Below are 22872 nucleotides of genomic sequence, written 5' to 3'. Positions count from 1 at the left end.
TTTCAATCTGAGATTTCAATACTGCGGGAGATCTTCGCTACTACAACGCATCGTATCCCAATGTTGGAAGGGATGGGCTTTCTGACCTGATATGGAGCGAAAAGAAGAAAACTTGGAGTTGAGGACGACGTGTCTTTGGCCTGCTACGTCTGCAGCATGCTGGCATTGCAAAGTCTATCGTCGGGACTTCCCAGGCTGTCTAAAAGTCCTATTGCCACATATCGTATCTTCGTGATAACCTTCGGCGTTCATATGCCGACTCCAAGGTCCACCATCCTTGCGCGCAGTACCACCACATATACAATACATAATCGATAGTGCCGCCTGCAAAAGGTGATCCATCGAGCAGCGAATCTAACTGTGGATGAGACAAGTCATCCAAGTGATGACAGCCGACGACACACCATTGCGCGCACACTGTGGCGCTCACACCTTTTCGTCGTCGATCTGAGGATCGATCCCACCAACCCCCCACACGGCAGCCTGCATAATATGTTTCAAGACTTCCAATTCCGCCTGGCTCCTAGGCGCATACAGGACCACTCTAGACTCTGGTGAATGGCTGATGTGGGCTTCGTGCATGGCAAACCAAGATGCCAGACGCGTAGTGAGTGGATGGCGCTGCCCCCAGCCCTTCTCAATTACGGTCTTCACATCACACGGATGCAAGGTGCACTGGATCAAACCGCCAGCGCGGTCAGCGCGGAGGATCTCGCCGTAATATTGTGTCTCGTTGAAAATGCGCTGACGTGCATAGAGTGTAACGGGGCCATCGATCTCGAAAGTAGAGCTACCCAGGTAGGTCGTCGTCGGATATCGGACGCAGGTGGCTGTGATGACGTCTCGTAGGCGAGATGGTATTTCAGCTTCTTTGTCCAAGCAAGGTAGCTGTGTGGTTTGCCGAGGTTGGCTGATGCCCGTCACAGTTGGGCGAGGTCCTGAGCGTACAGGGAGTGTCTCAAGGTAACCACGCGAACAGATACTTGAGGAGATAGACGGAGGGTGGGTGGGGTCTGAGATGGCGAGAGTCTTGAGGAACCGCTCGCAGATTGGTTGATAGGCAGATTGGCCGAGTCTTCCTTTCTTGCTGCGGAAGAGTGCTGTAATGTCCACGTTGATGATTTCGAGCATGTATGTGATGAGAGCGGTGCCTATCAGGATAGCGGCAATCGCATAGAAAATGGGAGGAAGGTGACTAGTAATGATGGCCATGGTTGTGTTAATGGTGCGGCCGAGAATTTTTCTTTCGTTCTCGACTTGTTGCGTTCGGAGGGCTGTCGCAGGTCCACAGTCGACGGCAGAATGCAGGTAGTGAAGCGGTAACGAGGTACAAACAGATCTTGGGCAGAGAGAAGCCTGGCAGTCAGAGGGGGAGACAAACCGTTCAGTAGATATACCTTCTACGTTCCCAGTAGGATCGGCGTTTCAAGTCCTCATGCTCCGAGGGTAGATCAAAGCGCGTGGTGGCCGTGAATCGCTAGCAACTTATGCCTGGTGTCCGCCGATAGTTCAGCCGTATTCAACGACTAGCAAAGGCGTGTGAAGTGGGATTTGACTTTGGCAGTACGTAGTTCCACGGCTCTTGACCACCTACTCTGGAATGTATGCGCATCGGAGGGCGGTGATAATGAGACGAGAGCGGGACCAAGGGTCGTCGCAAGTTAGGTATGCAGAGTGCATGGACGCGCCACACTGAGCAGGTACCGATCTGTGCGATAGAGAAGACGGAGGACGGTAGGAAGGGCCGCCACGTAGGCTTACCAGGTCTGAGGCGAAAGGTGTCCAAGCACCTTTGGTCGCGCTATGGAGTGATAGCAGAATAGTATGATGGGGAGTTGTCAACTTGAAGCGTGAGAGAAACTTCGATGAAGTCGGAAGAGGCAGTTTACCAAGCCCACACGCTAGACCGGAAACGGCCAAAAGGTCGGCACGTCGGTATGTCGGCGTTTGGGCGCCGATGGGCTAGCGGCATCGGATACTATTGAAACTTCAGAATGATCATCACAACGTAGTACTATGTAGACGTTATCTAGTCCCTCCACTGGCGAACAAAGGAAAATCTTGAACGCATGCCATTTGAGGGCCATCAAACGCATTGACCATTCAGGATGGCCTCACCGCTGTATACAGGGGGCGGCACCCTGTCGCAAGTGGACAGACAAGTAGAGAGATTGTAGAAGGCCTTTCCCCAAACCCGTACAGGGACGGCACCTTCAACTTCGGGAGTGATCCCACACAGCAATAGACCAACTAACTCATCTCCAGATAGATGTTCGAGCAATTTCTGTGTTCAAGCGTTCAAAGCCCTACCGCTCTGCCAGAATAAGTACACGCAACTGAGATTGCTCGCCCACCAGGCCAAACTCCGAATGTATGAAAGTTGCACCTTGTCCACGGCCAAATACGCAATCGCGTAGACTAATCTTGCCACCGAATAGATCATGCAGGCACGATTGATGGTGTCGTTAGGGACTTTTGCGACGACCGCAAAGAGTATACTACCGATGAACACAGGAAAGTGCTCCATGGCGTTGGCATGAGCGGCTTCATTGCGCTTTAGCAAGTTGAGTTGCTTTCGAGTGATTTTGCCTTCTTGGACGGCCCTCTCTCCAAACCGAGCCACATCTTCTCGAGGGTTGACGTTGTGGTCAATTCCATAGGACGATTTGAGCATGCGTGAAGAGAGGAACACATAGGCGAACATGAAGTTGAAGATGGCGTGATAGGGTGCTAGACACGGCACCGGCGTCATGGTGCTGGAGCGTAGACCCAGTAAAGTTGCAATTGTAGACATGGTTCTCAGGGTCAAAGTAGTTCAGAGCCGTGGGTCCCTAAGTTGTTGATGAGAGCGAGGTAAGCGTAAGGTGCAGGTGTGTGGGTGGTGTTGCTCGACATTCAGTAAGGAGAATGGGTTGAACAACTGGGATACTTTGTGCTACGTCATGTCTGTATTGTTGTGCTGGAGCCTGTTGACAAAAGCGGCGTCTGCCTCGATCGCCGTCACCCCCATTAGATGCATGAATAACGGCGGGATTCCATACCTCATCGGGCTGGTGGACAATGAATGACTCGCATGTGAAGCTCGAGCTCGAACTGCGCTGCATTCAATTTCGAGGATCTTGATCTTGCAGCTCGTCAATGCGGGGACAGACATTTCAAGAACCCGACACTCAAGCTCCCTACCTATTCATGACTCTGCCTGCCCTTGCTGTCACATTCACCTCTCCGCCCTATGTCTTGATACCTCGTTTTGTTCTTTGTTATGGCGTGGTCCTGGAACCCATTCGCTTTCGCTCGTTGGCCTGTCACAATCCTCACCAGTCTCGTCTACATCGCCATCCTCATTAGCCTTCTCGTCATACATACCGGTGTCCCTTCTCCTCCCAAATCAGAGACTCCTATCCATGGAATCAACCTCACCGAAGCATGGCTCGATCTCCAGTTGCTCACCTCCTCCCGTCACCCCTACAACAGTCGCCGGAACGACGAAGTCCATGCTTGGCTGCTTGAGCGGATTCAGTCTATCCTGAAAGAAAATGCTGCCAGTACCTCATCCTCCACGGAAACAACTCCTGCAGCATACGTCTTTGACGATACCGTCTCCAATTCGACGTTCTCCTCGGGTGGAATATCCCCTTCTTTTGGTACCAGCGTCTATTTCGAGGGAACCAACCTGATAGTCTACATTCCGGGTAGTGAAGATGATACAACGAGTTGGTGGCTGGATTCCAATAGGAAACCATCCAAACGAAATGCGGTCTTGGTCAACGCCCATTATGACAGTGTCTCTACGGGCTTCGGCTCGACCGATGACGGCGTCGGCGTGGTCTCGGTCTTGCAACTGGTGAAATACTTCAGCACGCCGGGAAACAAACCACAGAATGGCGTTGTTCTCCTCTTGAATAATGGTGAAGAAGATTTCTTGAATGGAGCTAATGTGTTCGGCCAACATCCCATGTCCAAAGTTGTGAGCACGTTTCTGAACCTGGAAGGTGCCGGCGCCGGCGGCCGGGCTGCCCTGTTCAGAAGCACAGACGAGGCTGTAACGAAGGCTTATGCGCACTCGAAGTACCCTTTTGGGTCATCGGCCTCTGCCGATGGCTTTAACCGAGGCCTGGTTCGCAGTCAGACAGATTACGTTGTATTCAACGGCAAACTGGGCTATCGTGGACTGGACGTTGCTTTTATCGGGCCCCGGGCACGCTACCATACTGATCAGGATGACTCGAGACATACCCACAAGAGCTCGCTATGGCACATGCTTTCGGCTGCCGTTTCTACGTCTCAGGCTTTGACTTCCGCCTCATTGAACACAAACCTAGAGCCAGGGAAGACGCCCGGCAGTTCTGCTCTATGGTTCGATGTGTTTGGTCGGACGTTTGCGGTCGTAAAAGCACATACTTTCTTCGCCCTATGTGTCACTCTGCTTGTTATCGGGCCCATCATCTTGCTCGTCACACTGGCATTGCTTTACCGCGTCGACAAATTCTATCTGTGGTCGGGGTCGCGGCCATACCATATGCTCGACAGCGATGAAGAGATACGGCTCTATGGCTGGCGCGGATTCTTTCGCTTCCCGCTGATCTTCCTTATGGCTTGCGCCGCCCCTATCGCTCTTGCATTCCTCCAAGTGAAAGAAAACCAACATATTGCCCATAGTAGTCAGTGGGCTGTGTGGAGCATGATGATTTCTTCATTCGTCTTCGTGGCGTGGTTCTTCTGCCGCGCCGCAGACTTCAGTCGACCCTCGTCGCTCACGCGTGCGTACGGTTTCTCCTGGATGTGGGCTGCTTGGTGGATCCTCCTGGTTGTCGCCACCGTGTTTGAAGAGCATTTCCATATGGTTGGCACGTATTTCGTTCTCGTTTACGCAGCCACAGTATGGTTCGCCACCTTACTGTCATACCTCGAACTCTTTTCCCTCCCGAAGAAGTCAACGTACTGCCGTGGAAAGTTTGGAGAGGACCAAGCGGCATCTCGGTCGCGGAGCAACTCGAGGCCTCCGCAGGCTTCTTCTGCTTCGGGCCAGGAGGATATTGTTGAAGAAAACGAAAATGATGAAGACGAGCCGACAGAGAGGTCCAGTCTGTTGCGAAGCCGAGGACGCTCAAATTTCAAAGGGTATCATCCAGGATCTGAGGAGCAGAGCCCTGCACCGACGGCCAAGGACGAGAAATTCGACATTTTCGAAGAACAGGAATGGAGCAAGTCGCAATGGAGCTGGCTGTGGGTGATACAGCTGATCGTCATTGTGCCCATCAACTTCATCCTCGTCGGCCAGCTGGCGCTCTTGATGACCGAGGCTCTCCATCAGACAGGCCAAGATGGAAGCTCCACGTTCTTGGTATACATCACCATTGCCGTTTGTACGATACTTCTGTTTAGTCCTGTGGTCCCGATCTTGCACCGTTTCACTTGGCACGTGCCGATGTTCCTCTTCCTGGTCTTGATCGGCACTCTGATCTACAACATGACGGCTTTCCCTTTCTCGTCAGACAATCGTCTGAAGCTCTTCTTCCAGCAGCAGGTCGACCTGGACGCTGGGAACAATTCCGTGTCGCTGCAAGGGGTCCCACCATATGTACGGCGCGCCATTGCCAGTCTACCTAGTTCCAGTGGGCAGGAGCTGGCTTGCATAAGAACTGGACCGGCAGACAACCTCGAGAGATGTTCTTGGTCCGGCATTCCTCCGAATGTCGGCAATGCAGCGTCAAGAACCCCGCCTGAGAAACAATACAAAGGCTGGCTGAACTTCAACGTGACCAGAGTCAACGTTAGTGATAGCGACAACAAAGCACGCTTCGTCCTCTACGGCAAAAACACAAGATCGTGCAAGCTCACCTTTGACTCACCCATCACTGCGTTCCACGTCACGGGCCAGGCACCGCGAGACAAACGCTTTACTCCGGTTCCCGAGGGTGGAAGCCGGGAGATCCGGCTTTGGTCGAGGACTTGGGACCGAGCCTGGACGGTCGACGTCTCCTGGGACAGTCCCGATAGCGATGAGATTGGGAAAAGCGATGATTCGACCGGCTCTTTGCGCGGCAAGGTCGTGTGTCTTTGGAGCGATGTGAATCAGGTCGGAGTGATTCCTGCCTTTGACGAAGCGTTGCACTACGTGCCTGACTGGGTGGCGATCACCAAGGCTGGAGATGGGTTGGTCGAGGGATACAAAAACTTCCAGATTTGATGAACGGATGCATTGCTTTGGGGCATGGGCGGCGTCTTGGGGTCTTTGTAGTTGACTTGTGCTCGTAGTGTTCGGCGCTTGAGGAGTCACTTGACAAAAAGACGTTGTGTGCCCTCGGGTCAGAAGAATACTCAGCCCAGACACTTGGGCACCTGTTCTTGGGCTGAATTCCACGTCAGTTTTTTCTTAATGCTGTCTATATTATGTTCTTGTACATTGATTTGGCAAGCGAGCGTTAAGCAGTTCGAGTAATGGCATATCGAATACAATCGGACCGATAGAAAACTCGTGACTCACACTCTCCATGTAAAAACAGTTCGCTCGACTTCATCACTGTCATTCATTCCGTCAGCTGCCTCGCTGCGAAGGACAAGGCAATAAACATGCTGCAATGGCGCACTCGCCACAGCCAGGATCATGAGAAGATCGGCATGCCTTTCAAGTTGACTGTGTCGGGACATATCCAAGCTCGACACTCAGAACCAGGCCAGTAGTACTCCCCAAAAACCCCCAAAGCGGATCACATACAAGATAGCCAAAAGGGAAATTGCTGTCCAAAGATGTTCAGGGTGTCCATCCAATCCACTGCAACCCGGCATCACGGAACGTCCGTGGTCCCTCCGTCCCCTGAAGTCTTCAAACCGACAAAGACAAATCCCCATTCTCCCTCGGCTCTTCACAGCAGCAGCCCTGCGGTCCGGGTGTCCCAACTCTCCATCGACGATTCTGGAATCTGGTCTTCCCACGCTGCAGCGGGTCCTTTATAGAATACTTGGTCTTGATCCAATCTCGGCCGCGCAAGATACAGTCATCTGCCAGGTCTCCTGTGCCGACATGAACCCCCCAGACTCGTCCTTGGCATAGTGTGCGCAATACATATGTGCTATGGCATCCAAGGCGTCGTTATGATCTCGCCTGGTCTTTCAGATGCGGAATGAGACTTGCGCCTGAAGAGAGAAGTGTTGAATTCAGTGACAAGTTCTCCTCGACGATTGTGTCGACGGTCGCCTTCGGGTAGGAAGCCGGGTTGTTTGAAGACTCCGGGCAAGACAGCCAAACCCCGTTGTCGTCAATTTGGCTGGACAGTAGTGTGGCCGACAGACAATAGGGTCGGGGTAGATCAGGCCGTACGACACGCGAAACACAGGCTCTCTTGTCGTCAAGATTGTAATGGCTGGTGAAAAAGATATCGCAACCTCATATCCAACCAGTTGGTTCAGAGTCCAGAACAGAACAAGAGGAATCACTGAGCCTTCAACCCCCTTGTCGCAACTTAGCCAATGCAGCCATGACACCCTCGCTGAGTTCGGGTTCTTTTCTAGTCACTGCTTGGGCGGCCTTGGGCTTCTCGGCGTCTGTCATCCTGGCCTCTTCTTCGGCGAGCGCCAGTAACGCAGCCTCTTCGTCGTACATAAAGTCGTCAACCGGTAACTCCTCTAGTCGAGGCCTTTTCTGGCTCGGACCGGCCTCAGTATGTTGCGGAGTATTTACTGCGCTGGAGGCCTGTCTGCTCAGGCTGGGCACAGTGCCAATGGGAATGGCAATGGGAGTGGCCGCGCCTCCCGATGTCTCAGCCGGAGTGGATGCTCCATCAGACGCCATAGTACTCTCCTGCCGCAACAGCGCAGCGCTAGATTTCGCAGCTCTTCTCACACGGAATGGTTCGCGAACCGTCGTAACCCAAGCCTTGATCTTCTTCTCACCCCAGCCCGGGACCAGCGCCAGCTCTTCCGGTTGCGCGTTGACCGCAGCCCGCAGAGAACCGAAGTTGGATATGAGGCTTGCGGCATCGGTCTTGTTGATGGTGCGGGGCGTGGTGACAAACTCGGTCAGACTCTCTTGGTAGGTCTCTGCCTGGTGGGCTCGGATGGAGGCAGCCGAGGCATGCTCGTAGGACTTGTAGAGTTCCAAGTAGCGGCCTGCTTCCTGGGACGACCAACACAGAATGAGGGTCAGGTTGTTGATCATGGACGTCTTCGCCAACTCTTTCAGCGCCTCTTCGTGATTCGTGATGTCCACCATCGTCAGCAGCACACGGAGGTTGTACAGCTTTCCGAGCTGGCGTATGCGACTGTAAATGTACTCGGGGTGCAGGCGGTGGTATTTGAGTGAGAGGAAAAGTGCGCAGGTCGTGGCACCAAGGACATAGTCGCAAGGGATCTCCGCCCATTCCCATGGGACAGAGGTGACATGCTTCAGGATCGGATTCCCCTTTTGTCGAGTCGAGACCAGGATGGCAGAAGGGCCTTGTCTCTGCGGTAGTGCTTGCGGCCGCGGCTGGACGACTTTGGGTGCGCCGGTCGTTGTAGGAGTGCCAGACCCCTGCGGCTGCGCAGGTTGTTGCACTGCTGACTCTGCCGCTAGATAGTCGGCCGCATCGAACTCTTCCGCCATTACCAGCTCGAGGCTGTGGCAAGTGCAAGACGGTGGCCAGAAAATGGCATGACAATGCGCTGCATCTGCTTGAGGGAGAACGAAACGCGTTGACGTAAATGCGCTTGTGCTCCACCGTATATTCTACCGGAAAGTCGACCAGCACTCACCAATTATCAAGGCTATCCATTCGGTCCGGGCATAACTACCATTTGGGCGGCTTGTAGTGAATCAACATGGGTAGCGGCTTCAAGATCTACGAGAAGTTGGTGGGCGCGATGAAATGATACTCCTCAGGCCGTACAAGGACAGTAACAGACGGACGGAAATGCGGGCTTGTACGTACGTCAAGGTCTGGAAAATGTACCCGCTTTCCCTCTGTACGGGGCACGAAGGCTTGGGCTTTTTGTTAATTTCACTTGACTGGCATGTTTTTAAAACGACATGGGGTGGAGTTCGATGCCTACAACTCTCCTTCCATATTCAGCCTTGCTGGAGATCCAACGTTGAGCGGCTCTACCACAATACACAGGAGATAAGCCACTTTCCCTTCATTGGATCGATTCCTCGCTGAACGAGCGCATGTGCTCGAAGCGGACTTAGGCGCAAGGCTTATCAGATCAGGGGAGTGGTAAGAAAGAACAAGAAAGTCGTTCATCACTCCTCACTCTTCTCTTTCGAGTCATCTACCAAAGTTTGAAGTCAGAAGAAGCACTGAGGCTCATACCCGATCGTATCGATTGATTATTGAATCTAACAACACCTTATGACAAGATGATTGCCAAAACACCAAGCCCTCCTCGGGTTGCGATCATTCGCGACTACAACTGGGAAGGGGACTGGAGCCGAGAAACGCTCGACACGCTTAGCAAACTGGTATTACAGTCTCAACCAGATGCCGTGATTGAGCATTTCCAGCCCATCGATGGCGGCAACGTCCCTGATGCACCGTCCTTCGATCTCGTCATCCTTACCGGCGGCACGGCCGACCTCACGCTTCCACAGCCCGAGCCATGGGTCGCAAATCTGTTGGATTGGATCAGAGATACGGTGGCCAACAGCCCAACCACCAAGCTGCTCGGCATCTGTTGGGGCCATCAGGCCATCTCGCGAGCCTTGGGCGGGACGGTAGGATACAGAAAAGATGGCGTTTTGGTATACCCCAGACTCCCCATTATCGGATTCGTATATCGCGCGTCTCTACTGACTCCCTGTGTCAAAAGATCGATGTCAAAGAGATCCCACTCACCGAGCGAGGGCAGCAATTCTTCAAGGGCTACCAGTCGTTGGTAAGTTGACCTCCGGAAACAAAACCGATCGGTGCTGGCAACTGATGGTGTCTCAAAGCAACTCTACAAGTTTCATCGAAGAGAGGTCCAAACGCCGCCGCCGGGGGTTCATTATCTGGCCGAGAACTTCGAAATCTCCATGTCCGATTCTGGACAGGTCATGACGTTCCAAGGACACCCCGAGATGACGCCGAGCATCGCCCAGGGTCTTGTTGACCACAGAGATCCAGCGTATTTGCCGGATCCAACTCCCGAGGGCCTTGCACTCCTCCACAAAGCCTTGCAGAAAGCTGAAGATGGCAAGAAGATATTCCCCAGGATCATGGCCTGGGCGTTTGAAGGTCAGGTGTGAATCGAGGACGTCGATATATTAGATATTGTACATACAGAGTTACATGTTATTTCGGCATTACCTGGTTTAAGCCAGAGCACTGTTCCACTCCAGGTCAATAACGTTTCACCATAACTCAGCATCCAGCTAGCTAATCCGCAATGAGTTGATCCAAGAGGTCTGAACTGTCCTTCTTACTGGTCGTTCCAGGATGCGGGAAGCAGAGAAGTACCGACTCGCAGATTGGATGGCTCATAAAGAGAGGATATCGTCGGACCCCATAGGTCCACATTTCCCCCCAGGATTGGATCCGACTCATCAAAATCGAAACGACTGATGGAACAACACTTGATAGTTCATTCCTTCGGGGAGGACAGTTCTTAAAGTGCGCTATGGTGGTTGAATCATATCATACCGAATTTCCGACTTGCTCTACAACTCTCCGGTCAAGAATTGTGCCCTTCCCATCCCAAAGCTCCAATCCTCCTTGGTGTTCTGCGCCACACTGATGATCAGGTCGTTTCCCTTGACGCCGCATTCTTCCTCCAATTTCCTCGCAAGCTCCTTGTACGTTGCTTGCTTGACCTCGGTCGACCGACCCTGCTGGAAGATTTGAATCACGATCAATTGCTCCGACCGCGTTAAGCCCAGGTTGGTGTCTTCGCAAATGATCTCGTACGGCTCATGTTGCGTGACTATCTGGTAACTGTAGATGGTTCATGAGTATGGTCAGACAAGACAGGGGGGGTGTCTCCGCCCAGAAGACAAGAATAGACTTCATTGAGATGGATTTTGAAGTGTAGGAAAGAGGAGAAACGGGGAACATACCGGTCGCGCGGAGGAGCGTTGAAGGTGCTGAGCATGACATCTTGAACCACATCTGCAACCTTTCGCACTTCGGCAGGGCTGCGAACGCCTTTGATCATGTCGATTTTGACGAGAGGCATCGTAAAATGCGGTAGTCTGGGCTGGCGGGCGTTTCAAGCTTTCCTTGGACGTAATCGATGAGGGGGAATAGCTAGTGGGAGTGTGCAGATGTTCTACCGCCGGAAGTCCTGGCCTGGAGTTGAGATGATGGACAGCTGGAAAGGGAAGTGTGTAGCTAGTGTAGGCTCCTCTGTTCAATCCCGCATGGGAAATGAGTTTATATATTGCGGATTCGATGTCTTCTTTGGCCCGGAAAAAAATCCCCAACTGTGTAGGTAGTACGTAGATCTAGCTCTCCCATGACTGTCGATGGAGCTGTGTCCGATTAGGCTTTACTTTCGACCAACCGGAGGGGACCGTTAGGTCCACATTTCCATCCCCGATAAGATAAAGCCCCCGTTTTGATTCTTGCCCCACATCATAGGGATAGGTACGTAACAGCCGAGTACTCTGTTACTCAGACAGAACCATCCTAATGTCTGTCCTGTGATACCACACCATGATAAAAGTGCATGATGACGGATTCACTTTGTACATGATCAATGTATCTATCTTAATGAGAAAAGATGACATGGTATCCTGAGAACTCTCAGAGCCGGCGACGGTTTGGAAGGGGCGCGTGGAGGAGACGATTGGAATATTGAATGACGACAGGTGAAGGCATCACTGTGCTCAAAAGCCATTTGAGCACCACTGACCAGTAAGGACTATCTCTCAGCTTGACCTGGCTTCGTCTTATCCCTCAATTCATGGCCCGACTTCAAAGCTCTTTCATTTCGTATGCTTGAGTCTTGACGTAGCCGCGGCACTTCTCTTCACTCTTTTTCCCATATCAAATCTGCTTTGTTGTGCTAAGGTCGCCGGCTAAGCAGTCGAGCGACCTTTTCATAAAGCTTGCTGACTCCTTCGCCCAGCCACTTGATGCCCTCTAGGGCCAAATCCCAGAGAACAACCTTCAACCCCACAATGACCCAAACGAAGATGTATAGACCGTCGTATGTCTGCAATCCGACACAAACACAAAAGCCGCCAAGCAATGAAGCGATAGTCCAGGACACACTGACATTTATCAAACCCACCGTTCGGAACTTATAGATGTGACACATCCCGCGATAGGCTTCCGGCAGTGTGCGTTGGAATCCAGACAAGTCTTTGGCAGCCCCTCTTTGGATATCATGTAAGTCTTGTCGTAGACGAGCTAGACTCGCTTAGAAGAGCAGTCTTGCTTCGACCTGCCATTTCTGCGTCGCCAGTCCCGTCACTAGATCGTTGTTGATATGCATTTGTGCGTCAAGCCCATAGCTTTGGCTCCGACGGATGGATGAGCAGGTATTGGAGTTCAGCAACGCATGCCACAGGAGCGCGTAGACAAGCTGTTCCTCGGAAACGGTATCCGAAGGAGCAAACGGTGCCGGCGCGTTGTCGGTGTTCCAGCATGGAGCGTTCTTTCTGCGAGGACAGATCTCCCATTTATCAGCACAGATCAGAACCCCTCCACGGTGCGCACCGCTGTACCATCAATTAAGACCCAGCGGGTCGGATGTCTGGTTATGTGCTGCAAAAACAGGATCCTGACGTTTTTCAGGATAGAAGAGCTGCCCATCCTCGATGATCAGCAGGGTTGTTGTATGATTGGGAACGCGGAACTCGGGCAGAATATATGCATAGTCTCCACTTGACTTGCTTCGAAATGTAGCAACGCTGTATGAGGGTATGTCTTTGGTAAAGGTCACAGACGAGTTGTAGGTGAATTCCGAATCTATGCCATTCCATCTTCGGTTGGGGCCGCCGTTTCCATAATAGTACTCGGTTGCTCTCAACCCGTACGGCGAAGTATGGAAGCGGACATATCTCTCATCGGTGACCACGGGAGAACAGACAGTTTCTCGACGCAGGCGAGGACTGTTTCGGATATTGAGCCCCAGTATTCTGGAGTCAAAGTAGTCCGTGTCAAACCGGAGAGGCGGCCCCCCAGCGCCATCACAAGTATCCAGTTGGAAGGGACAGGAGGTGTTGGTGACATGGAAGCGGATTGATTGGTTGAAGTACAGGTTACACCCGTCTGTGCCAGTGGGTTTGCCGTCGCATGTCGAGACATAGAGTCGAGCGCGTCTCTCTGCTTCTTCCTCCCAGACCTGGGCTGCGGGTGCGAGTACTCCAGAGGGGTGCTGCCAAATATCACAGAATGGTGAATCGGACAAGCCGAGCGTGTCGGTGGCCAATTTAGAAGTGAAAGCCATACCAATGTTGAAGCCAAAAAAGACCACGACCAGAAGAATAGCTATTAGCACAACGGTTATGTTGACACATATCCCACGAGGGCGTGTTGTTGTGGTTTGTGATCCAGGCCGTACATAGCCTCGTATGTGATACTTCCAAAGGTCTCCGATGGCATTCAGGCCACCGCGAGATAACTCCATGGTTTCGCAGATAAGTTTCAAGGTCTGGGATTTGAAAAGGAGGTTGAGGCCCCTAAGGACCCAGTAGAATTGAGCAAAGGCAAACAGGAAGAGCAGCGCGGCCAATGTGATACCGGTTGCACTGGTCCACACGAACGAGTGAGACGTGGTAACGAGACACTGCAATGCTGTTCAAGGGTTAGCAAGTGATTGCCGGCAGGTATCAGACGTACAGTTGAAATAGCCTCGACTGAGGTCGTGCCAGGGGTGCCGTGCACCAGTGCGAACGAAGTTGGTGGTAGGTGTTGACATTGTATGATGGGATTAGAGTGTGCTCTCTTGCTAAACAGAGGTTTCGTAGAGAATGAGCTTGGTCTGCCTAACATCAGTTGAACAAAATTTACAGCAAGCAGTCACGGGGGTATTTCTACCTTTCGACATGGTTTGAATATGGCTCTGCTTGAACGGTACCGGAGGTGGCGTGAAAGCAGCAGACCGCCATCAGGAATCCCTGGAGAGAGATCATTGCCAGATCGCAATCACCCTCATCACGTCAGAGGCTGCCTTTTCAGGAACCATGCAGGTAGAGCAGGCCGGTCCAGGCTCACCTCTTCCGTATTCAGTCAGCCCCATGTTTCAGATCGTCGCTTATTTGGCAATTTTTCTTTTCAGCCTTGCAAGGCAACCGGCCTCGGTTGTGTTGGCTGTCGTCATTCATCCCTCACACATGAAACGCGCCCATCTCTGCCTCAGGGGCAATGGCCAGCATCAGCTCATCGACGGCAGCCAATGGTCGTCGGGACTGTACACCGTCGCTTCCACATGAGGCTTAGAGGCTTCCTTTACCAGGCCATTCCCATTCACCCAGCATCGGCGCCTTTGTGAAGAAGGAAGACCGAGCTGGACGACATGGTCCATGGAGAGGTAACTCTGCAGCGTCACCGTCACTCGAGGTGGCAGAAAAGAATGGCCCATCACCGCCGATGCAGCTATAAGGATGCTCCCTAGGCCCTCGTTTTGCTCATCCTGGAGGCAAGCAACAAGACTATTCCTCTAATTTCTGGCTCAGTCTTAACTTTGATACATACCATCGCTTCAATGGCGCGCTTCCTGACGCTCAGCAACTTTCTATGGGCCGTCTGGTGGGCATACTTGGTCCAATTCCTCCTTTCAGTCACCGTGATTGGTACCGCTGGGGATGAAGCTCGGAGGCTGGTGGACGGATTGAGATGCCTGACCTTGGTGAAGCTCCAGCACAACTTGGCCTGTGTGAGTTGTTTGTCGTGATAATGTTCTGCCAATGGAACACCACCCACTGACGCACTGGGAAGGCCTGCATTTCGACGTTTTCCCTCGCCGTGCTCATCTTCCTTGAAAGACCTTTCGGCGGAGCAGCCTTGCTGGGATGGAGCACCAACCTGTCCCACAGATATGCCAGGGCAATGATCATCAATTTTGTCTTATTTCTCCTGTGGCTGTCAGCGGGTGCAACCTCAATCTACTCATGCTCCGAGCTCTGCGACACATGCCCGGCCTCTCCTTTCCTCGTCTATGCAGGCAGATTCTGCTCTTGCAGTGGCATATCCTAATTTGAAGCGATGCACAGGGATTACGTCCTCTACACGACAAGGCATGTGGGCAACTATGAACATAAAAGAGGGTTGGACATCGCCGTCACGTAAGTCCCCAACTCTTATCGTCTGACACCGTGGCTGATATGGAGTGCCAGCCTCTTCTTCGTGGTTGTCATGCTTTTGCCTCGCTCGCGAGGTGGATTGCATCGCAAGCACCTCAGCCAACCTTCAGAGATACCGAGCTGCAACAACGAACACAGCCTGTCGTGGATATTATCGAGCCTGCGTTTGTTAAGGAATACCATCCGGTCGAAGCTGTCGAGGGGCATGAAAGGAAGACCAAGTTGCCAACATACAACGAGGCAACCATGGATTAGAGCTTCGCTGCTCCTCGCGGAGAGACGCACCGACTCTTCCGTGCTGGAAGCGAGCTCACGAGAGGGGGGGGGGTGGGTTGCAGAGGAGGTTGCGATGCTGGAAATGTCAAATCAATGTTGTCAGAGGGGCAGCAATGGAACCTTTTCCCAAATGTGTTTGGATAAGACCGCCCCCTATTGCCCAATGGTCTTCGCTCATCATGACGATACTTGCATTGGGATGACCCTTCTTGTTCGGGACAGGGCCACACATACGCGGGATGACTGGTTTGCTGGCCAACCGGTTAGCACCTGTTTAGGATAGTACTTGTTCTTCGATACGTAGCATGATAGCCCCGCCGGAAAGCTGTCAACGAAGAAATTTGAGTCTTTGACTACTTCTGCAAGAATTTACGCTGGGAACGCGTTCGTCCCGAGCGCAATCTCGAACAAGACAAAGCCAAGACTAAAAGACGTTGCACCTTACCTTAGATTGTTCTGATGCAGAATCATCAGGAAGACTTGGCAACTGGATAGGGCAGTTGCGGAGGAGGATCGTCTAACAGCTCTGGGGTGATGTTTCCTTGAGTCTGCCGAAGCTCGTTAGATGTCAATATAAGGCTTTGACTTTCTCGCAGCTTTAGTCGGTAGTAGTAACCTAAAGTGCGGAGGCAGCTGGACGGATAGGAGGACTCGATAGGTTGTTGAAAAGGGGCAAAGCGGCATTGCTGGCGACACACTAGTACTAGCCTGAACTAACCAGCGCAGGTGCTGCTTTAATACCGGCCATTAGCGCAACTTCGAAGCTAAACAGTCGTCGCGCAGGCTGGGGGCGAGCATAAGGCAGCATCATGCTACTTCCTAAGAAGGTGAGCCGCCACCGATTTCAGTTTTCCTTGGTACTAGCCTCGGGCAGTAGGACTACCATACGTACCTTAGGTACATACCTACATAGGTATGTTTTATGGACAGACGATGGCAACGAGGAATGGCTATCCAGTTTTCCCTCACACTACAACCATCAGCCATCACAGCGTCTGAATTTCACCACCTTAAAGGAAACTTGGAGAAAGATTGATTGTCATCTCCTGCCTATCATACAGTCTATGTGAAGGAAGCCTCATATACATGTAGGATGACAACATTGACGAGTGTACTTTAACCTTGAAGCAAGAAGTACCTCGCAAACCAATCCAGTCATCGAGACTATCCCTGCATCATATCCACCGAGACTTGCAACCAAGCCTATCAATCCATCGAGAGGCCCTTATGAACGCTTAGCAACGTCGTCGAGAAGGATGTTTGCGGCAAGCCTTCCCAGGTTGTTGGATGCCAGTGGCGAGTCACCTGTCAGCACATAGCGATCTTGGTGGGTTGCGCCAGTGATCCCTTCATTGATGGGAATCACGCCGAGCTTGCGGAGTTCCTCCCCAACGAGCCAGGACATCTTGCCTGGAATGTAGCCGATGTCAATATTGGCTCCGGAGTCGAGCGAGTCAGGGAAGACATCAATCTTGTATCCCTCATAGATGAACTTGCTGCCCTCGGGTTTTCCAACGTTGGCGGCCAACATGCTAGCCGGTCCATGGCAGAGGGTGATGAGATATCGCTGATTGGCGTCGGCCCATCGCAGGATCTTTCCAACTGTAGGCGAGGATGGCAGGCCGTTCAACGCCCCGTGCCCACCGGGGATAAAGACGCCGATGTATGGCGTGTCCTTTGTGAATCCGTCCTTCCAGACATCTTGCAGACTCAGTGGCTGCCGGAGCTTCTGCTTATACTTTTCAAAAATGGCTTTAACTGCGTCGTCTTCCTTGGGGAAAGCCCACATTTCCAACTTGGCTGGATCTCCCGACACGGTAGCGATATCGATGTCAAACCCGGCGGCGTCGAGATGGAGGAGTGGCAGGAGCATCTCTACCGGGTGATTGCCGGTGGAGAAGAACTTGCCATCCGCCATCTTCAGATAACGCTCCTGTGTTGGAATCATGAGAATCTTCCACTTGCCCCCTTTATAAGCGTTGGGATAGTCGGCGCCATCAAAGTCGGTCTTGGGGGCCACATATTGCGTCAGCGAAAATGGTGATGGGAAGAAGGCGTCAGCCTCGGCCTGATCCGGAACCGGAGCACGATCAGATGAATTAGACATGGTGAATGTGAGGAATCAAAAAATTGTCGATACGTATTTATGTACAGTGCCAGGAGGCAGAAGGGGAATATATATATAGCTTAACATTCAAATCCCCGTGCACCAGAGGTGCACACTGACTTCATTTCAGCTTACAAGTTGAAGCATGGACGTTCGTCAAACTTTCGTCACACAGGTCTGGCAGCTCGGAGATGCCGGGACGCTGATTGGGGCGGTGCTTTCTCCGGGCGCAAAAGTCAACTCGACCGTTTTGATCCTCGGAGTGAGGAACTGGATTTGGTTGTATCCTTTCGGAGTTGCAGATCCTTTCGCACACGCCCTCGCTCTGAGGCGAAGACAGGTACTATGTAGCGGCCAACCGGCCAATCCACTGCAGGGACTGGGGAGTTACTCCCATTCGCCCAACTCTTCCTGAAGAACTCCGCTCTGCCTCGGCCCATTGAACCCTCGAGACTGGAAGGTACCGAATTTGTTAAACCTGGATTACTCACCAGAGCGTCAGTCCCACAAAGCCTTGCGAGTCCCTGAGATCTTTCTCTCCGATCAGTACCTAAGTCTCCGGAGATATTGTAATCATTAGGTCGTTCTGCCTTCAAACCAACCTATAGGTACCTAGATACACCGACCTATGATATCTCCTTGAGTGGCCCATAAATTGTACTGTTGTCCTTACGTCATAAATTGGGCATACGGACTCGGAGTGCTCCGTGCCGGTTTTCACTTCTACCTGGGCGAGGTCTGCACCGACCAACAATATTACGTTGGGTGTTACTGATAAATCACTTCTTTGCACGAAGCGCCAAAACAATTACATCTCGATACTCCACGTCGAGTACCTATAGGTAAGGTTTCAGCTGCAGTACCTAGGCCGGCCGAGGCCTTCTATCCGGCTTCGTAATATCAACGCCAGGTACAGTACACAGCATGTACAGGCTTCCTCGAACACGGAGCATTCAACACATTCGGCTCTAGTAGAACCAAAGTCTTTGTTGTTAAGCGGCATCAGATATCCTTCCTGCAACTACCGAAAGCTCGCAGGCTTCTGTATTGATGATGGCCGCATATTACCATCTGCCACTCAAGATAATGAGGTTCAACCAGCTTCCTTTGGCTGAACAGGAGGGTTAGTACAGGGCGGCATCACCCTCTTTCCTAAAGCAGGGGAGCCGCCGCAGATTTCAGTTTTCCTTGGCACCAGCGTCGGATAGAAGGGCTAGTACTAATCCAGTAGTACTACTGTATGCGGAAATCTCAACTTTTTTTCCTTGATCATGGATTTGTCTTCTAGAGCAAGCCAAAGGTCCCAATAATGTCAATAGAGCAGGGCACTAAAAGGAGAAAACTCTCCAGCGGGAGTTACGAGGCTGTCTCGACAGGGACCAAGTCGGCCACGCAGCAACCACAGGCGGGCCACGATGCCAAAGACAAAGACCACCGCCGGTCACTTTTTGTCCGCTCCCTGCCCGCCTCCGTGACGACGGAACGACTGACGGAATACTTTTCGGAATCCTTCCCCATCAAGCATGCCACCGTGGTCGTCGACCCGCAGACCAAAGTCTCGCGAGGATTTGGCTTTGTGACGTTCGTCGACGCCGAAGATGCCCAAGCGGCCGTGGCGCAGTTCAACAACTCTACGCTCGACGGGCGGAAGATCAAGGTGGAGATTGCTGAGTCCCGGCACAGAGATGCAGAAGACGGAGGCAGAGGCAAGAGCGGGACAAACACGACCGCCCAAAAACTTAGGGAGCAGAGAGAAAAGAGCAAAGCAGAAATACAGCCACCCAGACTGATCGTCAGGAATCTGCCGTGGAGCATCAAGACTTCGGACGACCTCGCCCTGCTGTTTCGCAGTTATGGCAAGGTCAAGCATGCCGTCGTGCCGAAGAAAGGGCCGAGAGTGCAGTACGGGTTTGGCATCGTCGTGCTTCGCGGCAAGAAGAATGCGGAGAAGGCAATTGCAGGTGTGAATGGAAAGGTGGTGGACGGACGCACCCTCGCGGTCGACTGGGCGGTGGACAAGCAGACCTGGGAAGAGCAGCAGCATGCTGCAGACGATGCAGCCGCTGTAGCAGAGAATAACAAGACGGAAGGATCCACCAAACTCGGCACTGAAAAGAACGGCATTAAGAACTCGGAGGCTGATTCACAGGACGACCTACAGGCTACTGAAGACGTCGAAGACGATACCAGCTCTAGCGAGCTGTCCGACGACGATGAAATGGACAAGCTGAACGGTCTAGATGGCCTGTCCGAAGGAGAGTCGGACCTGGAGGAGCCAAGTCAAGCCGACCAAGACCGGGCTGCGAAGAACGATACCACTGTGTTCATCAGAAACCTGCCATTCACGGCAGATGACGAAATCCTGAAAGAACATTTCACCCAATTCGGACCGATCCGATACGCCCGCGTGGTTTACGACCCAGAGACGGAGCGGTCCAGAGGAACTGCCTTTGTATGCTTCTTCAACCAGGAAGACGCTAAGAACTGCGTCAAGAATGCGCCCAAGCATGAAGCCCCGGCTGACAACGCCGACGGCAACAAGAAACGGAAAGGCGAGACGCTCAAACATTCGATTCTGCAGAACGAGGCTGCGGATCAATCCGGGCAATACACGATGGAGGGCCGTGTCCTGCAGGTCTCGAGAGCTCTGAGCAGGCAGGATGCGGAGCAAAAAGCCAGTGAAGCCAGCGAGAAGAGGGATATCCGCGACAGAGACAAACGGCGGCTGTACTTGCTTTCCGAGGGCTCCATCTCCAAGTCATCGAAACTGTACGAGCAGCTCGGAAAGGCGGAGATTGACGTCCGCGAGACCAGCGCTCGACAACGGCAACGCTTGATCAAGACTAATCCCAATCTCTGTCTGAGTCTGACTCGATTGAGTGTCAGGAACATCCCGCGGGGGATCGGCAGCAAGGAACTCAAGGCTCTTGCCCGCGAAGCTGTGGTGGGATTCACCAAGGACGTCAAGGACGGTCTTCGACAGCCGCTCAGCAAAGAAGAATTGAAACGAGGCGAGGAGGAGATGCGAGAAGCCGAGCGGAAACGCAAGCTCTCGGGCAAGGGGATTGTGAAGCAGGCCAAGGTCGTCTTCGAGAACAAAGAGGGCAGCAAAGTCAAAGAAGGGGCCGGTCGAAGCCGAGGATATGGTTTCATCGAGTATGTGACGCATCGGAATGCTCTTGCAGGCTTGCGCTGGCTCAATGGCCATTACGTCAAGTCCCCGAACTCCGATGGTGAGCGAGGCAAGCGACTGATTGTGGAGTTTGCCATTGAAAACGCGCAGGTCGTGCAACGGAGGAGCGAGAGAGAACAAAAGATGAAGGAGTGGAAACCCCGGGACAAGGACAATAAAGCCGGCGAAGGAGAAAAGGGTGCCAAAGGCAAGAACTCGAAGCGCAAGCGGGACGACAAGGGTGCCGAGGAGCCGGCGTCTCAACCGGCGCAAGCCGTGGACAGCGAGGAGAAGAACCGTGTCGCCAAACGGAACCGGATCATTGCGAAGAAGCGTCAAGCCAGGAAAACGCGCAAGGGTTGATGCATGACATACACACGTACATTTCGGTCTTATGTACTGATACCTCCCATGAACCTCAAATCACAGATATATAGCTGCATCGGTCCTGGCAGTGAGAATGTCTTGATCTGCTTGTACTCAAATCGCTTCACATCTCATACATGCACCTGCCCGGGGTGTCATCACCCGAGGGTCGGAACGCTTGGAGAGTCAATCAATTGCTTGCTGTATTTTGAGCGCCGGCGACCTGTAGCGGGAATAGTGGTCAGCCGCTGTCCCAAAGGATACATAGGGGTGGTGAGGGCATGTTCCTCGATGCCCCGTGCAATGGTTATCACACCGCCAGGCTTGATGCTGTATGTATGTCTGTCCCGTCTCTTTCGGCCAACCACACTGGCAGTCGACTACTCTGGTGCGATGGAATCACCACAGCATTCAGAGCTTCTGGAGGAACAAGACGCTAGCACTGACCTTGCCCACAATATTATACCGCTTGCTGAAGAAGGTATACCATTCATCCAGCACGGTCTTGTACTTGTCATCGAGGTCGTCCCATTCCGGCACGCAGTCTTCAGGTTTCAGGCTGGACAGGGCGAGCGCCCGAGAGGGATCCTTTCCGGCGAACACTGTAGCAGATAGCCATGGCCGAGCTGTTAGCGCCTGGTCTCGGTGTCGGTCTCGGTGTCGACTTGTCTTGCATCGGCATGCCTGCGCAGCAGCACTGTTCCCGACAACGCCGCGACATTGAGAGGCCAAGAGGCACTTTGGGGGGGATATTGGCAGTTGGCACGCACCATGATATTGGCCTTTCTCAGAATATGCCGGGTTCTTGGACACATCGAATATAGTTCCTTTGATCGCGACCCACGTCGGCTTGTCTGGATGTGTTCCTACAAGGCGCGCCAAAAGCGATCCGCACTTCTCAGCCCATTCCGTTCTCCCAAACCGAAAAGTCCATGTCTATTCTTCCCCGGAGATGGATATGGAAAGCATACCGTCACATTGAGCCAACTCTTCCAGCGAGATCTGGTCGTTTTTCGGCGGGTTCAAGTCGACCTTGACTTTGGGCTCGAATCGCTTGTTCTCTGTATAGGAACTCGGTGAGGTTTCGTCCGTCATGGTGGTGGTGATGGTATAGGAAGGAAAGTCAAGGCGGTGCGCAGTATATCCAACACGAACCTTGGCCGTTTGCGCTTTTGATTTCAGACACTAGATAGATAGAGCCGTGAGTAAGTGAGTAAGTGATTTCGCTTGTAAGTATTAATTAAGCTTGAACCAGAAGATGAGATGATCAGGAACCGGCCGGGACAACGTGGGGATTCTTGCAAGAAGCCGTGCTGAGCTGGCGGAGCCCGGGACGACTGCAATTGGCAACTGTGCACTGCCCCAGTGATGGGAATTGGCAATAAATGGAGCATGCGGTGGAAAGCTGCGGGAGGCTTGATTACACATACTTTTCTGGTGTCTTGGTAGAAGGTCGGGATGCAACGATTTTACTGATCAGGCGATGGATGTGCCAGGGCTCTTCTCGTTTGGGGGGAATCAACTATTGGAATCGTTCAATCAATAAAATAATCAATCGCGGGGCAGAGTATTGGCGGAGGAAACCTAGAAAAGAGAAGAGAGTCGATGCTGCGGTTTTACCTGCTATCTCGTACCTGACGTATAGCTGGAACGTGGCCTGCCTGCCAGTTGCAGTGCCAGTGACAATAAATGCCCCTCAGTTCCGTTTTGCATGATTGGCTGGCCACTGCAATGGGTCTAGCGGGT

The 22872-nt window shown here is 52.6% G+C and overlaps 10 protein-coding genes across 10 annotated transcripts; 3 read left to right on the top strand and 7 right to left on the bottom strand.

Moving 5' to 3' along the window:
• Positions 1-426: 426 nt before the first annotated feature.
• A1O1_08043 (uncharacterized protein) lies at positions 427-1212 on the bottom strand (the record flags this gene model as incomplete). Its single annotated transcript, XM_007728907.1, has 1 exon — positions 427-1212. The coding sequence occupies one exon, from the start codon at positions 1210-1212 to the stop codon at positions 427-429; it is 786 nt and encodes a 261-aa protein (XP_007727097.1).
• A 1078-nt stretch (positions 1213-2290) lies between these two features.
• Positions 2291-2794, bottom strand: A1O1_08042 (uncharacterized protein; the record flags this gene model as incomplete). The annotated part of the gene is made up of 1 exon (XM_007728906.1): positions 2291-2794. The coding sequence occupies one exon, from the start codon at positions 2792-2794 to the stop codon at positions 2291-2293; it is 504 nt and encodes a 167-aa protein (XP_007727096.1).
• A 468-nt stretch (positions 2795-3262) lies between these two features.
• On the top strand, positions 3263-6190 carry A1O1_08041 (uncharacterized protein; the record flags this gene model as incomplete). The annotated part of the gene is made up of 1 exon (XM_007728905.1): positions 3263-6190. One exon carries the CDS (start codon positions 3263-3265, stop codon positions 6188-6190), a length of 2928 nt encoding a protein of 975 aa, XP_007727095.1.
• Positions 6191-7444: 1254 nt separating this feature from the next.
• A1O1_08040 (DNA excision repair protein ERCC-1) lies at positions 7445-8584 on the bottom strand (the record flags this gene model as incomplete). Its single annotated transcript, XM_007728904.1, has 1 exon — positions 7445-8584. One exon carries the CDS (start codon positions 8582-8584, stop codon positions 7445-7447), a length of 1140 nt encoding a protein of 379 aa, XP_007727094.1.
• Positions 8585-9337: 753 nt separating this feature from the next.
• Positions 9338-10204, top strand: A1O1_08039 (uncharacterized protein; the record flags this gene model as incomplete). The annotated part of the gene is made up of 3 exons (XM_007728903.1): positions 9338-9691; positions 9787-9852; positions 9911-10204. The coding sequence occupies 3 exons, from the start codon at positions 9338-9340 to the stop codon at positions 10202-10204; spliced, it is 714 nt and encodes a 237-aa protein (XP_007727093.1).
• A 411-nt stretch (positions 10205-10615) lies between these two features.
• Positions 10616-11130, bottom strand: A1O1_08038 (uncharacterized protein; the record flags this gene model as incomplete). The annotated part of the gene is made up of 2 exons (XM_007728902.1): positions 10616-10889; positions 11012-11130. The coding sequence occupies 2 exons, from the start codon at positions 11128-11130 to the stop codon at positions 10616-10618; spliced, it is 393 nt and encodes a 130-aa protein (XP_007727092.1).
• Positions 11131-12627: 1497 nt separating this feature from the next.
• A1O1_08037 (uncharacterized protein) lies at positions 12628-13821 on the bottom strand (the record flags this gene model as incomplete). The annotated part of the gene is made up of 2 exons (XM_007728901.1): positions 12628-13697; positions 13743-13821. 2 exons carry the CDS (start codon positions 13819-13821, stop codon positions 12628-12630), a joined length of 1149 nt encoding a protein of 382 aa, XP_007727091.1.
• Positions 13822-16706: 2885 nt separating this feature from the next.
• Positions 16707-17588, bottom strand: A1O1_08036 (chaperone hchA; the record flags this gene model as incomplete). Its single annotated transcript, XM_007728900.1, has 1 exon — positions 16707-17588. One exon carries the CDS (start codon positions 17586-17588, stop codon positions 16707-16709), a length of 882 nt encoding a protein of 293 aa, XP_007727090.1.
• Positions 17589-18897: 1309 nt separating this feature from the next.
• A1O1_08035 (uncharacterized protein) lies at positions 18898-21123 on the top strand (the record flags this gene model as incomplete). Its single annotated transcript, XM_007728899.1, has 1 exon — positions 18898-21123. One exon carries the CDS (start codon positions 18898-18900, stop codon positions 21121-21123), a length of 2226 nt encoding a protein of 741 aa, XP_007727089.1.
• A 414-nt stretch (positions 21124-21537) lies between these two features.
• On the bottom strand, positions 21538-22221 carry A1O1_08034 (uncharacterized protein; the record flags this gene model as incomplete). The annotated part of the gene is made up of 3 exons (XM_007728898.1): positions 21538-21728; positions 21897-21992; positions 22098-22221. 3 exons carry the CDS (start codon positions 22219-22221, stop codon positions 21538-21540), a joined length of 411 nt encoding a protein of 136 aa, XP_007727088.1.
• Positions 22222-22872: the final 651 nt, after the last annotated feature.

This window comes from Capronia coronata, assembly GCF_000585585.1.
Source record: "Capronia coronata CBS 617.96 chromosome Unknown acBCG-supercont1.7, whole genome shotgun sequence".
In the NCBI taxonomy this organism is placed as follows: Eukaryota; Fungi; Ascomycota; class Eurotiomycetes; order Chaetothyriales; family Herpotrichiellaceae; genus Capronia; species Capronia coronata.
The sequence above is the reverse complement of the archived record's forward strand: the minus strand, read 5'-3'. Positions and strand labels throughout refer to the sequence as shown.